This window comes from Tamandua tetradactyla, chromosome 4 (assembly GCF_023851605.1).
Source record: "Tamandua tetradactyla isolate mTamTet1 chromosome 4, mTamTet1.pri, whole genome shotgun sequence".
Lineage (NCBI taxonomy): Eukaryota > Metazoa > Chordata > Mammalia > Pilosa > Myrmecophagidae > Tamandua > Tamandua tetradactyla.
In genome coordinates this window covers 126,351,573-126,365,921 of record NC_135330.1, presented here as the reverse complement: position 1 = coordinate 126,365,921, position 14,349 = coordinate 126,351,573, and the positions used below count along the sequence as shown (strand labels likewise).

The 14,349-nt window shown below is 38.7% G+C and overlaps 1 protein-coding gene across 4 annotated transcripts in view; it reads left to right on the top strand.

Annotated features, from left to right (window-relative positions):
• The first annotated feature begins 1,950 nt into the window (after positions 1 to 1,950).
• DIAPH3 (diaphanous related formin 3) overlaps positions 1,951 to 14,349 on the top strand; it is a 609,701-nt gene continuing 597,302 nt past the window's right edge. For all 4 annotated transcript variants that reach the window (XM_077158393.1, XM_077158392.1, XM_077158395.1 and 1 more), the window contains exon 1: positions 1,951 to 2,328. In XM_077158393.1, coding sequence (XP_077014508.1) covers positions 2,149 to 2,328 — 180 coding nt within the window. In that variant the 5' untranslated portion in view covers positions 1,951 to 2,148. The remainder of the gene's footprint in view (positions 2,329 to 14,349) is intronic.

The window sequence follows — 14,349 nt, the reverse complement described above, 5'->3', positions numbered from 1 at the left end:
TAGGGCAGCAACACTATTATCTTTTGCTATTGATGTTTTTTTGAAATGTAGGTGCAAAGTTGGAGATAATTGTTCTGAAATTCTGTCCTTAGGTACAAACATGGTAGAATTTGAGCTGGATATAATGAGATGCACCTCTACTGTAGTCAGGTGATAAAATACTGGAGATAGTGGTGAAATAAAATCAAAGAGTCTTTGAATTAGCCTTGTTTTTGAATGGCTCTTATTTGAATTCACTGACCACTTGCAAAGCATGCAAGGCAAAGGTCTGAATCATTAGTTTGATTTGAAATTGCTGGTGGAAAATGCAGTGGCTTTCCTTATTTCTTGGCTGTCTGCCTTTGCACTTCTTAAAGGGAGAGAAAAGATGAGAAAGAGATATGGGAAAAATAGAAGAAAAGAGGAAAGACAAAGTGAAGGGGAGAGAATAGATTTTATTACTCAGAATTTAAAGAAAAAATTGAAATGACAGTGGTCCAGGGTCAGCCACGGTGGCTCAGCAGGCAGAGTTCTCACCTGCCATGCCAGAGACCCAGGTTTGATTCCCGGTGCCTGCCCATGCAAACAAACAAACAAACAAACAAACAAACAAATAAACAAACAAATAAAAAGTGGTCCAAAAGGGTAACTAAATATTTTATTCTTCTTTAAATGGACTTAATAGCTCCATGTGGTCTCAATGCCAATGAATCAAGTATTTGTGGAGGAATAGGGAAAATTAAAGAAGATATCTTTAAAATCCCTATTTCTCTGTTAATTTGTGTATTTTGTTAAAATTTTAATATGAAACATTTCCAACAAAAAAGAAATTACAGAAATAAAATAATAGACACCAATATACCTACCACTGAGATGATGTGTCAATATTTTGCTAGATTTGCTTTAGAGCTTTCTTTTAATAAACAAAACATTTGTAAATACTTTTGCTGTTAAGTTCCAGCTTTATCCCTCCACAGTTTTTCCTTCATCGACCCCCCCCCCCACCCCAGCCCCCATGCTCCCTCTGGATGTACGTAAGAGTTGATGTGTGTATTCCCCTTGTGTTTTTGCGCTGTTACTACCTGTGCATGCATCTATAAGCAATATATAATTTTGTTGGTATCACATGGTACATATGCATTCTGCAGTTTGCTTTTTCTCTTTGTTTTTGAGATTTATCCATATGTAGGTCTAGTTATTTTAAATGCGGTTTAGGAGTCTACTGTCTAAGAAACTTTAGAGTACGTTATTTTTTCCTTGACTGTGGGTGCCCTTTTTCTGAATACCTCGCCACTTATTTCCTATCTAATGAAAACCTGTACATCCTCCTTTTGCCCTTGCCAGCTCCGCTCCTTCAGATTTAATCTCTGAACAAACTTTTGTTCTCAACGAACTTTTAAAAGAACTGCTATACTAATTATATTACTCCATCATTTGCGAAAAGGCTTGGGAACTCTAAAAGGGTGGAGGGCTAGCTCTTTCGACTTTTTGTTGACCTTCCTCTCACACCCCAGTGGGGCCCGAAGTTTGGCAATCAGCAGACGCTCAGGAAATAGGTCCAGACAGCATCCTTGTGGAGAGGCTTGGGAGCCATCGCTCTGCCCTGCAAAACAGATCCGACAACTGCTTCTCCACGCAGCCGGTGAACTGGGGCCCAAACGAGATGTGCCAAGAAAGGGTCAGTGGATGATTTCACATTCCAGAGTTGCTAGCTCAAGCAGTGCACAGCCGCTCTCCCCTGCCTTCCAGGCTAATGGAAACCCATACTCCACACTCCAACCAAATCCAGGGCAGTGACTCTTACGTCGGTTACAGGTGGTTTTCCAAACCCCACCCAGCGCTCTCTAGGTGAGCTGCGCGGACAGCTTTAAGGAGTGAGCGCTCGAAATCGACGGAGGCACAGCCAATCACGTTTCGGGAAAGCCGGAAGGGGCGGGCCCCGGGCGTGTCCTTGACCCGGCGGCGCGGGATTGGCCGGCCGGGGCAGGCCAGCGGCGGCGGGAGTTTTCGGATGTACTGGCGGCGGCCCAGGCGGCAGCAGTTGGGCCAGACCCGGCCGGCGGTGTTGTCTGCAGGGCCGTGAGGACCAGTCTGCGGCGGGACACGCGGGCACTGTCGCGGATCTTCTAGCTCCCTGCTTGTGGCTCTGGTCTGGGGCTGCGGGGAAGGATGGAACGACACCGGCCGCGCCTGCTCCACCCCGCGCAGGGCTCCGCCGCAGGGGCTCCCTACCCCTCCTCCGCCTCGCTCCGCGGCTGCCGCGAGAGCAAGATGCAGCGCAGGAAGGGCCCCCAGCACCCTCCGCCGCCCGGCGGCCTCGAGGAGCCTGGGGAGAAACGCCAGAAGTTTGTAAGTGTCACCTGGAGCTTGGATGGGGGCAGCTCCCGCTTGGCCGAGGGTCTGCGGCCCACTGGGACCCTTCACCTTTGACTTGGCTGGTAGCCGAGGGTGGTCCCACAGGTCCTGGGAGGCTCCTTTTTTTTTGAGGCTTCATTTTGATTTGGGTTTTCAGAGTTGACAATCCATTCATAGGTTGATGAAGACAGGTTCTATTTGGATCCTGTGACAAATACACTGATCGTTATGGTGCCCCAAAATTCTTAAGAATGACGTGAAAAAACAGCTAAGTGTGTTAGGACCGACGTCATCTAGGTGAACACTGCATTTTTGAAGTAGCATTCCTTCCTCTCTCTTGTCCAAGTGTAAAAGAGTATGAGACAGATAAAAGTGAATTTTAGGCATTGATATTTTTTCTTCTCTTAATATTTAATCCAAGCAGAACTTCTAAACGTAGAAATAATTTTCCGTTTTAAAATTTGGCGGGCCGTGTGATCACTACTGAAGAATGTTTTTTTTTTTTTTTTACATGGGCAGGTACCCGGAATCGAACCTCGGTCCTCTGGCATGGCAGGCGAGCATTCTTGCCTGCTGAGCCACCGTGGCCCGCCCCTGAAGAATGTTTTGTGTAGTTTGGAACGAAGTCTAAATATTTGAAACTGGCTGTTCTGGTTACTTCTTTTATTTACTTTAATACTCAAGTGTCTTAGCGTCTTGCAAATCTTTTTGTTGGTACTGATAGTGAAAGACTACTCAGTAATGATTGCTTTATTCTGATATGTGTATCTATGTATGTGTAAATAAATTACAGAGTGGGTTGATAGATTTTGAGTGAGTCCAACAAAATTGAAAATTTAATGCTGACATTTCCATTTTATGTAGCATGGATAAGCGTGTTTTTCGTGATAGGTGAAATTTTACAGTACAGCCTGTGTGGAAAAAGGAATATTGTGAGGAATTTAAGTCATGATTCACAAATTAAGGGAATAAACTCATTCCTTTGTAAACCAGGAGTGAGTTACTAAGTAAAACTTTTAAAAATGAAAGGAGTGGGATAAAACTGAGAGCAGATCTCCAAGATTTATGAGAATACAGAAAACAAGGAATAGCATGGGCTAATTGTGCTAGATTCTTTGTCAAGATTGCCACAGGAATGGTGACATTTCACCTATTTAGCAGGAGGATCAAATATGTACTCAATGATTGTTGTCTTGACAGCTGAGAAATAAATGCGAGAGAGTTAACGTAGCAATGAAAGATCCTGTCCAATATGGAAGAATCTACTGGAGCAATGATTTTTTCCCTCCTTTTATAGTGTGCTTTCTGAGTTGAGTCACATCCTATTTTGTCTCTGACTTCTGTGGCCGAGAATACATTTGAAAGGTATGATTTGCTGTGACTCATTCCCAGCAAGGATAGTATGAAAACAGGACCTAAATAATTAATATTTAGGTTTAGTTTAAATAAATTTCATTCTGTTGATTTGGTTTTCAGTTTTTTAACCTTTATTTATTTATTTATTTTGTCTTTGGTGAAATGTCATATTGACTTTCTCAGCATACCTTTTTTTTTTGCATGAGTAGGCACTGGGAATTGAACCCAGGTCTCCAGCATGGCAGATGAGAATTCTGCCACTGAGCCACTGTCGCACCACCCTCAGCATATCATTTATTGAAAGGGTTATTGTGAAGAGGAAATGACAACACTTTCAACATCTAAAACTAATAAATACATCTGAAATACCAGGGTTGTTTTTGGGGTGGATGTGGGTGTCTGATTTGAACCATGACTTCGTAATTAATTTAGAAGAAATTTGGATTCTTGGATATCTCTGAAACAAATTTAATTATGTTCATGCTTACATAGTAATTTCTTCAGATATGTCTTCCAATTCACTTATTCTGTCATCAGTTATGTCTAATTTACTATCTAACTTGTTCGCTGAATATTTCATTTAGCAATTATATTTCTCATTTCTATAATTCCCATTTGTTTCTTTTTCAAATCTATTGCATCATTACTGATAGTTCTTATTTCTTACTCACCTTTGTGGGTGGACCTGTCATTTATTTTTTTGAACATTTCACACCTAGCTGTCATTTTCTTTTCTTTTTTTTTTTTACATGGGCAGGCACCGGAAATCGAACACGGGTCCTCAGGCTTGGCAGGCAAGCATTCTTAACTGCTGAGCCACCGTGGCCCGCCACCTGGCTGTCATTTTCTATCTGATAGTTGTGGTATCTGCAATCTTTGGACTGTCTAGATTGACTCTCACCATGATGGCTTGCTCTGTAATGCCCTGTGGGTGTTCTTCATAAGTTCTTCACTTGATCTTAACCTGTAGGATATCTGGAGGTCTAAACTGGGGGTGAATTTCTTTAGAGATTATTTGAATCTGTTTCTACCAGAAATCTGGGGGTGCCGTTGATTTGGACCACCTCCCTCTTGAGCTGGGACCTTTAAGAGGAGCTGAAGATCCAGTCTCAGCTCTCTAACTCCTGTTCCTGACCCAAGGTTCAGTATTCTAATCTCAGAGCTGCCTTCTGCTTTCATCCCTGCTCACTGCTTTCATCCCTGCCCCCTGTAACTTGTATATCTGAGTGGAGCATGATTTCTAGTGCTATATGGAGAACCCAGCAGTGTCTCAAAAAGTGATTGTTGTAGTTCAGGGTGCTGTACTGCTGAATGTTAAGTCAGGTCTTGGCTTTCTCTTGATTTGGGTGAAATGATGTTAGCCTGAATCTCTCAGGTCACTTTGATTATTATCTGAACCTGGGGCAGCTGTTTTGACTGGAACAAGTAATACAGGTTGGTGATGTGACAAGTAAGGATAATTTAGGTGTTAGGTGCTTTTGTCTTTCTACAAAACTGCAAGCTGGTAATAGAACTAGTGGTAAACTGGTCACTTACTCCTGTTTTAGTTTAAGAAAGTGCAAGCTCTGATATTTCCAGACATCCAGTTTTATTTTGAGCCTTAAATAAGCAGACAAACAAATCCTGTTTTCTACTGCATGTATAGTTGTGAGCCTTTGTGAAATCTGTTTAAAAGTTTGTGTAACATAGACCATTTTCCCATAGAGAGTAAAAATTAAAGGTATGATAGTTTGGCTTCACAATGAATCACTCCTTTTGGGTCGTTTGAACTGGGGAACTTGGTTTCAGTAGAGAATATGTTACGCATGAGTATTGAGATGCCGGGGTTAGTCACAGGGGTGACTGGATATAACAGGAGGAGTCTGGGAGGAGAAAAAGGTACCTTACTGGAGGCTTTATGGAGGTAGAATTTAGTAGGATGGTTAAACTTGGTACCTGTCCTAAGCACACCCTCAGTATCATTTCCCTTCTAGAAACAAAGAAACCCGAAGCAAAACATTTGCCCTACTCATTGTGAAGAGCCTTTTAAATGACTCTGAGCACTTCATTCCTACGTCCTGTGTTCTTAGCTGCACACACAGTAAACCCAGGGGTAGTCACCAAACCCAGAATGACAAATGGCTTCTGGAGGAAGTAACCATCTCTAGAATGGGGGCTAGTTCTTTGAAAGGAGGCCTGTTAACTAAATGGCCCAATTTGGGGGAGTAGCTCCTCTTTTTAGAGAGGAATATCCTTTAAAAGTTCTCACAGACTTTAATTTAAAACACAGCATCTAATATTATAGTTTCTGTTAAATAAATCATTAATTATTGTTATGTCATTGCTGTAACCTCAATTTTGGTTGTGATCTAATTTCCACCTTGTGCTAGTCCAACAATATCTGTATGTCTACTACGTTTGGTCATTGTTAATAGTAAGTTAACCTTTATGAATGCTTACTGTGAGCCAAGCACTGACCCTAAGTGCTTTATAAATATTGACTCCTTTAACCAACACAACAACCTTATGAGGTTGTTAGTATTATTTGCACTACTTTATAGATGGGAAAACTGAGGTAACAGAAGCTAAACTGCCTTAGGTCTTCCAGTTGGTGAAGCTGAGATTTGAACCAAGACAAGCTGGCTCCAGAGTACATATCTGTAATCACTGTTTTGTATTATCCTACATGGCTATTGAGAGTTTTAATTTTTAAGGCTTGTTTTCACAAATAAGAACTGCTAACAATGATGAGCAATGCTTTTAGTGAATGTAGAATTCCTTACTTCCTGACTCTAGGCAGGTTGGAGAACTTTTGTTTATTGTAGTGGGAACTTGGGTGGACTTGAACTCAGAGTATACCTGATGAGGTTACAGCATGCTTGCCCAGTGCTTTGGGTTTATTGGGAGGCAGATGTGGTAGTCTGAATACTGGTCTCCCCACAAATATCCATGTCGTAATTCCTCAAATCCATATTTGGTACCTTATATGGCAAAAAAGGATTTTGCAGATGTATTACGTTAAAGATTTAAAGATGGGAAGATTAGGCTGGATTATCAGGGTGGGCTCTAAATGTGTATGCATCCTTGCAAGATGGAGGCAGAGGGAGATATGACAAAAATGAAGAAGGTGTTGTGAGTATAGAGGCAGAGACTGGCTGGATAAGGCCAAAAGCTGACAGCCACCAGGAACTGGAAGAGAAAAGGAGTGGATTCTCCCCTAGAGCCTCCAGAGGGAGCACAGCCCTGCTGACACCTTGACACCTTGAAATTGATTTTGGACTTTTCTCTTCCAGAACAGTGGAAGGATGAATCTCTATTGTTTTAAGCCACCAAGTTTTGTGGGTAACTCGTTACAACTGCCACAGGAAACTAATATAACCAGGTATACTTATAAGGATGACCGTGTTGAAAGGTTTGGTGAACAGTTTATAAATGTGTGTTTTAGAAGAATCATCAAATTCATTTAAGTCCCTTGTGGTATTTTATTTTGAAGGTTTATAATTTAGGGGGCTAAAAGATAACCACAGTTTGGTCTCCTGGAGTAACAACCAGAAGCTTTATTCATCTTAGTCTGCTGTATCATTTTCATAGTTACTAGGAAGTTGAGAAAAGATAGAGGTGGTTTCAGCGTACTCTTTTTTGAATTTATTATTTTGTGAGCCCTAGCTTCAACGATGCTTTCAGTTGGTCCTAGAGTTAAGCTGTCAAGAATTAGAAATAGTGTTCTTAGTTGAAGGCTTTGGATACCTCAGTTTTATTCATGTCAAAATTCTGCCTAACACATCATACACTGAAACCTTCATAGAAAGTTAAACCATGTTATTCAGTAAGTTGCTCTGAATCTTCCCAGATTTTCTTTCCATTCTATCCTTCCTAATAGAGAATATATAAAAAAATTTGTTTGTTAATATCTGATTTATCAAAAGAAACAACAAAAATATGTCGGGTGGCTTTTTTGGGTGCTATGTTTAGCTGCTGAAAGTAGAGAGTGTAACTTCTCCGTTCCTCTGGATTTTTTTTTTTTTTTGAGGGTAAAAAGGGATGGAGTAGGGATGATTGTTTTAGATTTAGAGCAAGGCTTAATTGCTTTTTTTCAGACTCATGTCTTTAATTATGAAGCAGGCAAACTGACATACATTTATTATATTGTGAAACCTTGCATCTCATCTAGTCTATCTTGTAGCAATTGCTTCTGAACAGCTGTTACCTGAAACACCTTTGTGCAGTTGGTGGAATGCTAAAATTTGTCATGCTTTTATTATTGTTGTCTTGAATTAACTCTACTTTATGGCATAACTTTATTGCTGTGTCCTAGAATCTTTATATATTTATTGCCTTATAAATTGGATTTAAAATTGGCTTTTTACATAGAATGTAAATTAACATGTGTATAACCTGTTTATGCTTGCAGAATAATACAAGGAAAAACTGCCACATATTACACTAATGTAATTGTCTTTAATCAGCACATAGTATCATACAAACTAGGAGTCAAATTAGTACTAAAGAATATGCTTACCATCACACTCTTGCTTGTTTTTTCCAGAAACTAATTTGACTTTTAGATCTATAAAATATAGATTAAGCATAACCTTTTGCTTTGTGGGATGTTAAGAATCAAAGCATGGGCTTTCTTTGAACAGAATCTACAAAGGTAACTTTTTTCTCAATAGCAGCAGGGTAGCACTGAAATACCTGATTGTTGGGAGTAATTTCTCAAATACAAATCAAATAGACATTATTAATTTAGGGAAGAATTGAAGAGCTTAAATAAGTTGTTTTTGGTGCTGGAATATTCAAATTACTAGCTAGTTAATGAAAACTATTTGAAAATATTTCCATAGATTATATTCTTCAAAAGACTCACTGCCATCTTTTCTTAAATTTATGTAGGAGAGGCATTATGAATAGCATTCACGAACTACTTTCTGGGCTTGAATCCCAGCTGTGTCATTTATTAACTGTTTGAACCTGGGCAAGTTCCGTGGCCTCTGTCCATACTTGATTTCCTCATGTGTAAAATGAGGTTGTTGTGACGATTATAAATTAATCTGTGACGGACCTAGAATAGTGCCTGGCTCATTATAAGTTCCACATAAATATTTGCCATTTATATGATTGTTGTCTTGTTGTTCTTATTGTTAGTAATATTAATACTGTTTTTTTTCCTTCTACTTTATGATATTAGGGATATTACAATACATTAGGGATATAACTTTCTTATACCACAAAATCTTTATTGGGTTAGGGGGTTATGGGAAGACAGGAAATTGCTATTTAAAATGACGAGAAAATCAGTTCTGAGTATTTTTTCTCATGATGTAGTGTAGGCAGAGCCATTCTATTCCCATTTCTTATCCTGGCATGCCAGGAAACATGAGAACTAATGTAGCATTCTGATTCTGATAGACAAGAAGCAGTACTCTGAATGACTAGAGCAAGGTCCTGAAATAAATATTTATTTGTAAAATGAGGCTCATACAACTGTGAAACATGAGTACAATTGAAACTTACAGAAAAGAAACCTACAATGGAAACAACCTCAAACTTAGAAACAAAGAATTCTTGTGGTATTTCAAGATGGACTGGAATGATAATAAAAATAATGTTACTTATATATGTTCAGATATAAAACCTAAGTATAAACTCTTTATGGTTATTACTGTCTTACAAGTATAAAATTAAAACAGATTTACATATAAAATCCAAAACAAAACCATAAAACCAATAAAATTCAAATTAACAACAACATTAATTTAATGTGATTGATGATGATGTTTGCTGAAATTAAGTCACCATTATTAGATTTCAGACTGGGAAGATATATATGGTTTTATGTTTTCCTTTTTGTTAGCATGATTTCTGGATGAAATGGAATCTCAGAGACCTGAGGAAGATAAGCACAGACTGATGAATCCGAATGCTCAGCCTTACACTGTTGGTTGAGGCCTGCCATCAAACACTGCTATTTTTGTTTAGATTATAGGGTTTATACTTGAGAGTAGATGATGTAGTGAACTGTTGTTATAAACCTATTTATGGTAATAAAATAGCTGTATGTAAACAATTTTCAATAAATTGAAGCAGTTGAAAGCAAAAAAAAAAAAAAAAAAATCAGCACCAACACCACCAACATCTATATTCATGTTTCTCTTGAAGTTGAACTTTCCATAGCTGTGGGTACATGGTTATCGGAATAGTATCATTTTAGAATTATGATTAGGCTTTTGGAGCAGGAGTCCTTTCTAAGTGGAGGAGCTTGTGAAAATCTGTGTCATGATGTTTTTGGCTTCAAATGGCATCATCTTGGTAGTAAATACAAATGCAAATCTGGTAACAAAAGTGTCTGATGGAGCCTGGTTATGTCAGGGTCATTGTTCAGATGGGCCAAACTATGCTTACTTTACTTTTTCTTTTTTTCCTTTTTGCATGGGCAGACACCAGTAATCAAACCCAGTCCCTGGCATGGCAGGTGAGAATTCTGCCACTGAGCCACAGTCGCACCACCCATGCTTACTTTACTTTTATTATTTAAGTTAATCTAGAAAAAAATACAAAATTTAAAAAGACTTATTCAACTGGAGAGTCTGTACTAGGGCTCTGCAGACCTCAGTTTGAGGAACCCTGAAATGACTCATCAAGATGTCAGAAAAAAACTTGAACCAAGCAAAGTTTGTGTATCTTCAGTCCTTTGATTTGTGATGAGTTGAAAGTGATTAGTAGGGTGGGCCACGGTGGTTTAGCAGGCAGACTTCTCGACTGCCATGCCAGAGACCCGGGTTCGATTTCTGGTGCCTGCCCATGCAAAAAAAAAGTGATTAGTAAATATTTATGGGTAGTACAGGATGCATACAATGTGCTTCAAGACACTTTACTTCTCTTTCATAGGATGAGACTTTCCCTTGCAATCTTTAAAAAATATATTTTATCATATATTTATCATTTAAAAGAGGTATAGAAAATATTGTCAAATACTTCGTACTCACCAATTAGCTTATGAAGTGAAACATCATACATTTTATTAGTATGTCTATTTTCTCCTTCCATATCTATATCTTCTTGTAATCTTTACTGTTCATTTTCTTAGGTAAGCAATTACATGGCTTTTTTTGGGGGGGGGGGAGGTGCGTAGTCTGGGAATTATACCTGGGTCTTCTGCATGACAGGCTAGAATTCTACCACTGAACTACCCTTGCACTGCCCGGTGTTTTGGTTTTGAATGTTCCTATCTCTTTTTCCTAAAAATAGAGCTGCAAATGGAATTAATAGTCAATGTTCTAATCTCTTTATCATTAAGTATCATAGCATCTTTTAAATACTAGAAAGGAAGGGGGACTAAGATTTAAAGTGTCAAATATGAAGTAAGGGCATTCTGTGTGCTAAGGGACATGGGGTAAACCCAAGTAGCTAGCTTTGAATCAGAACTTCATGGTTTATAGATGGCCAGGTACCTTTTCAGGATGCCGTAGCTCTCCAAGGAAATTACTGCTAATTCTAGGCCAGTCCAGAAGTGAAAAAAGAAGTGCATATTTCTTTTGGAATTATAGTGTGGAAATTCTTGAAATGCTTAATAAGATATATGACTTAGTTTAATTGTAAGAGTCATAATACTGCACTTATTTGGTTAATTTTATTATGAAATATATTTCCAGGATATGGTGAATTTATCCTGAAATTGCTGCATTTTCCCAAGGTGAGCTATTTGTTTGGGAGTCATAAAATGAAACTTTGTAAGATCAATTTTTAAATAAAAGATTTGCAATTTGGTGACATTAATTATTGGCTTTAATACTGAATTAAACTGGTTTTTATTTATGAAAATCTTGATAAAATTCAATTCAGAATGACAATTACAATTCATATTTTAATACAAAATTTGACAGCTTGAGAATGAATATGAAAAATGGAATGCCCATAATCTGCATTTAGAAATTCAATGTGACAGTTCATTTCTTTATAAAAGGTGATGGTCTCCAATTTCAACCATCGTTTTATCTTCACTCAGCCTCTTTTCTGAGAGAATTGTTTTGCTCTTATTGATATGTTATCTTGAAACTGCTTTTAGTTGCTTTATGCATGTGTTTGTAAGCGTTTGGAAGTCACTTTCTCTGCTGCTTGCTATAGACTTGTACGTTAATAGGAATATGAATGCTTGGTTAATTGAAAATCTTTGCAGAATTATTCTTCTAACCTGGCACTGTCTGGTTCATTAATCCTTTTATGACTGACTTAAATTTAAATGTTATTGATATATTCCAAATGTCCATTTCTTTTAAAAAAAGATTCCAGTAGTGATAGATAAGGGCAGGGGACAGGTAAAGACTCCTGTAAACATATCTAGGTCGTTGGAGAACAGAGCCTGCCAAGTCAGACTCCTTCAGGAGCTTGACAATTTGGCTTTGGAGCCCAGTCTCTAACCACTGTGATAAAAGGGCCTGCGGGTTGTATTCAAATATGGCTGGCTATATGTCCTTCAGCAAGGTAATTAACCTCTGTGCTTCAGTTTTCCTATTCACAAAATGGGAATAATCATAGCATCTACACTTGTGGCATTGTTGTGAGAATTAGGAGCAGTACCTAGTACTTAATACATACTTGCTATTATTAGTTATATTCTTTTGATTTTTTCATTGAATTCAAAATAGGGAAGACCCCCACGTTGTAGTGTTTGGGTCTCTATGGCTGGTTATCTTGAAGGAGATGTGACAGGATCTCAGTTATTAGCTTCATTTTGACCTTTGTCTGCCTTCTTCCCCTCTTCTCTCCTGCCTCATTTTCTCTTTTCCACTGGACACCCCCATTGTATCCAGACACCCTGCCTTCGTTGGAACAGGGCACATAACCGAGGTTTGGCCAGTGTACATACTCCCCTTCATTCAGACTTCCAGCCCCTTGACCTTGCCTGTTTTTCTTCTGACAATGTTTTATACCAAACCCATAGCTCACAAAAGTAACCTTGGCCTTTTCTTCCATCCAGAATGCCTTCAAATTCCTTGACTTCTCATATCTCACATAAAGTGGAATATATTCCTGGCCTTGTCTAGTTACTTCAGATCTTCAAGCCTGGAGCATCCTGACAGCAACTGCTCTCAACTATGTGAACTGATGCCTGTTGGTCACTGACTGGCTAGCAGAGATTAGCTGCATCCTCAAAGCTGCTGAATGATAATCATAGTCATATGACTTTTTAAATTGGGCTTTCACAGTGTGCTGGGCACTGTTTTAATCGCTTTTAACACAGTGTTTTGAAGTAGATACTGTCATAACTCTTGTTTTGCATATTATGGAGCTGAGAAAGAGAGAGAGGCTGGGTAGCTTTCCTGAGGTGCCACAGTTGGGAATAGGCGGGCCTGGATGTCAATCTAGGCAGTCTGACTCCAGAGCCCTGCCTTTTAACTGTCTCCTGTTAGTCACTTCCTTTCCTGTTTCTCTCAGCATTTATGCTAAACCGTTATCACTCTTTTTACCTCCTCTATAGCCTAATTCCTTTTTGTTGCAATTTTTTTTTAATTGAAAATGTAATAAATGCACCTAGTTAAAAGACAAAAAAGGCCAGCAGTGTAAGAGTGTAGGGTGGGATTCACTAAGCCTCCCTGCCATCCTTGCCCACCAGTTCAGGTTCTCTCCCCGCAGAGGCAACTGTGTCTTTCATTTAATTTGTATGCTTTTAATGATCACCTGTATATGTATAAATATACTCCCAACCCTCTTTTTACCTGCAAGGGTGCATACCACAGCATTCACTCAGTGTATCTCAGATAGTTGCTCCTGACTGCGCACTCACCTTTGTTCCTTCTTCAGAGAGAAAATAAAGACCATTTTGCTTGAGCTTGTTCAATTTCCTGCTATTGCAGCTGTAATCTTCTTTATCTGCCATCATTTTTCATCCTTTCTCCTCCAATATTCACAGAAGAACTGTCTGTTTTCCTGTTCAAGGTTAATTCATTTACCACTGCTCTTGACCCAACTCCATTCCATCAGGGATGTTTCACTCTATAGGTTTTATCCTATAAGAATGCGCAAATCTCTCCTATTATAAAAGAAGCAACAGAAACAAAACCAAACAACCCTACTACCCAACTTTTCCCTTGATCCTTTGCCTCCTCTGAATACCATACTCTGCTTCCTTCCCTTATAATCACATTTCTTGAATTAGTTGTTTTTGTTTATTTGGTAAATATTTTAATGACTTTTATTAGCACAGGTGGATACAATTTGGTCCTCTACTTCAAGAGGCTCATAGACTATTTAGTAGCAAAAAAATGTGTGAACCAAGTGTGCCGAAATGTTACTAGGAAGCCCATGTTGTACAATCTTTAAGAACTCTAGAGTTAATCTAGATTTAAATACCAGCTCTGGCTCACCTATTTAATAGCTGTGTGACATTGGAGAATTACTCTTTTTTTGTTGTTTTTTCTTCACTTATAAAACGGAACAGTAGTACCTGTATCGTAAGTAAGGTATGATGATTCAATGTATCATAATAAGGCTACATAGAAGCACTAAATAGCTCTTCACTTGCAGCCATTGTTATTATCATATCACTGGTAAATGGTCGGATGGGCTTATAGAGGAGGTGTTGAGCCACTTTCTCAATTGCTCCTCACCCTTGCCTTTGCTTCTGTTGTTTTCCCTGAAATTGCTTTGGCAGATCAATAAATGTCAGATGCAGTGGCTGAA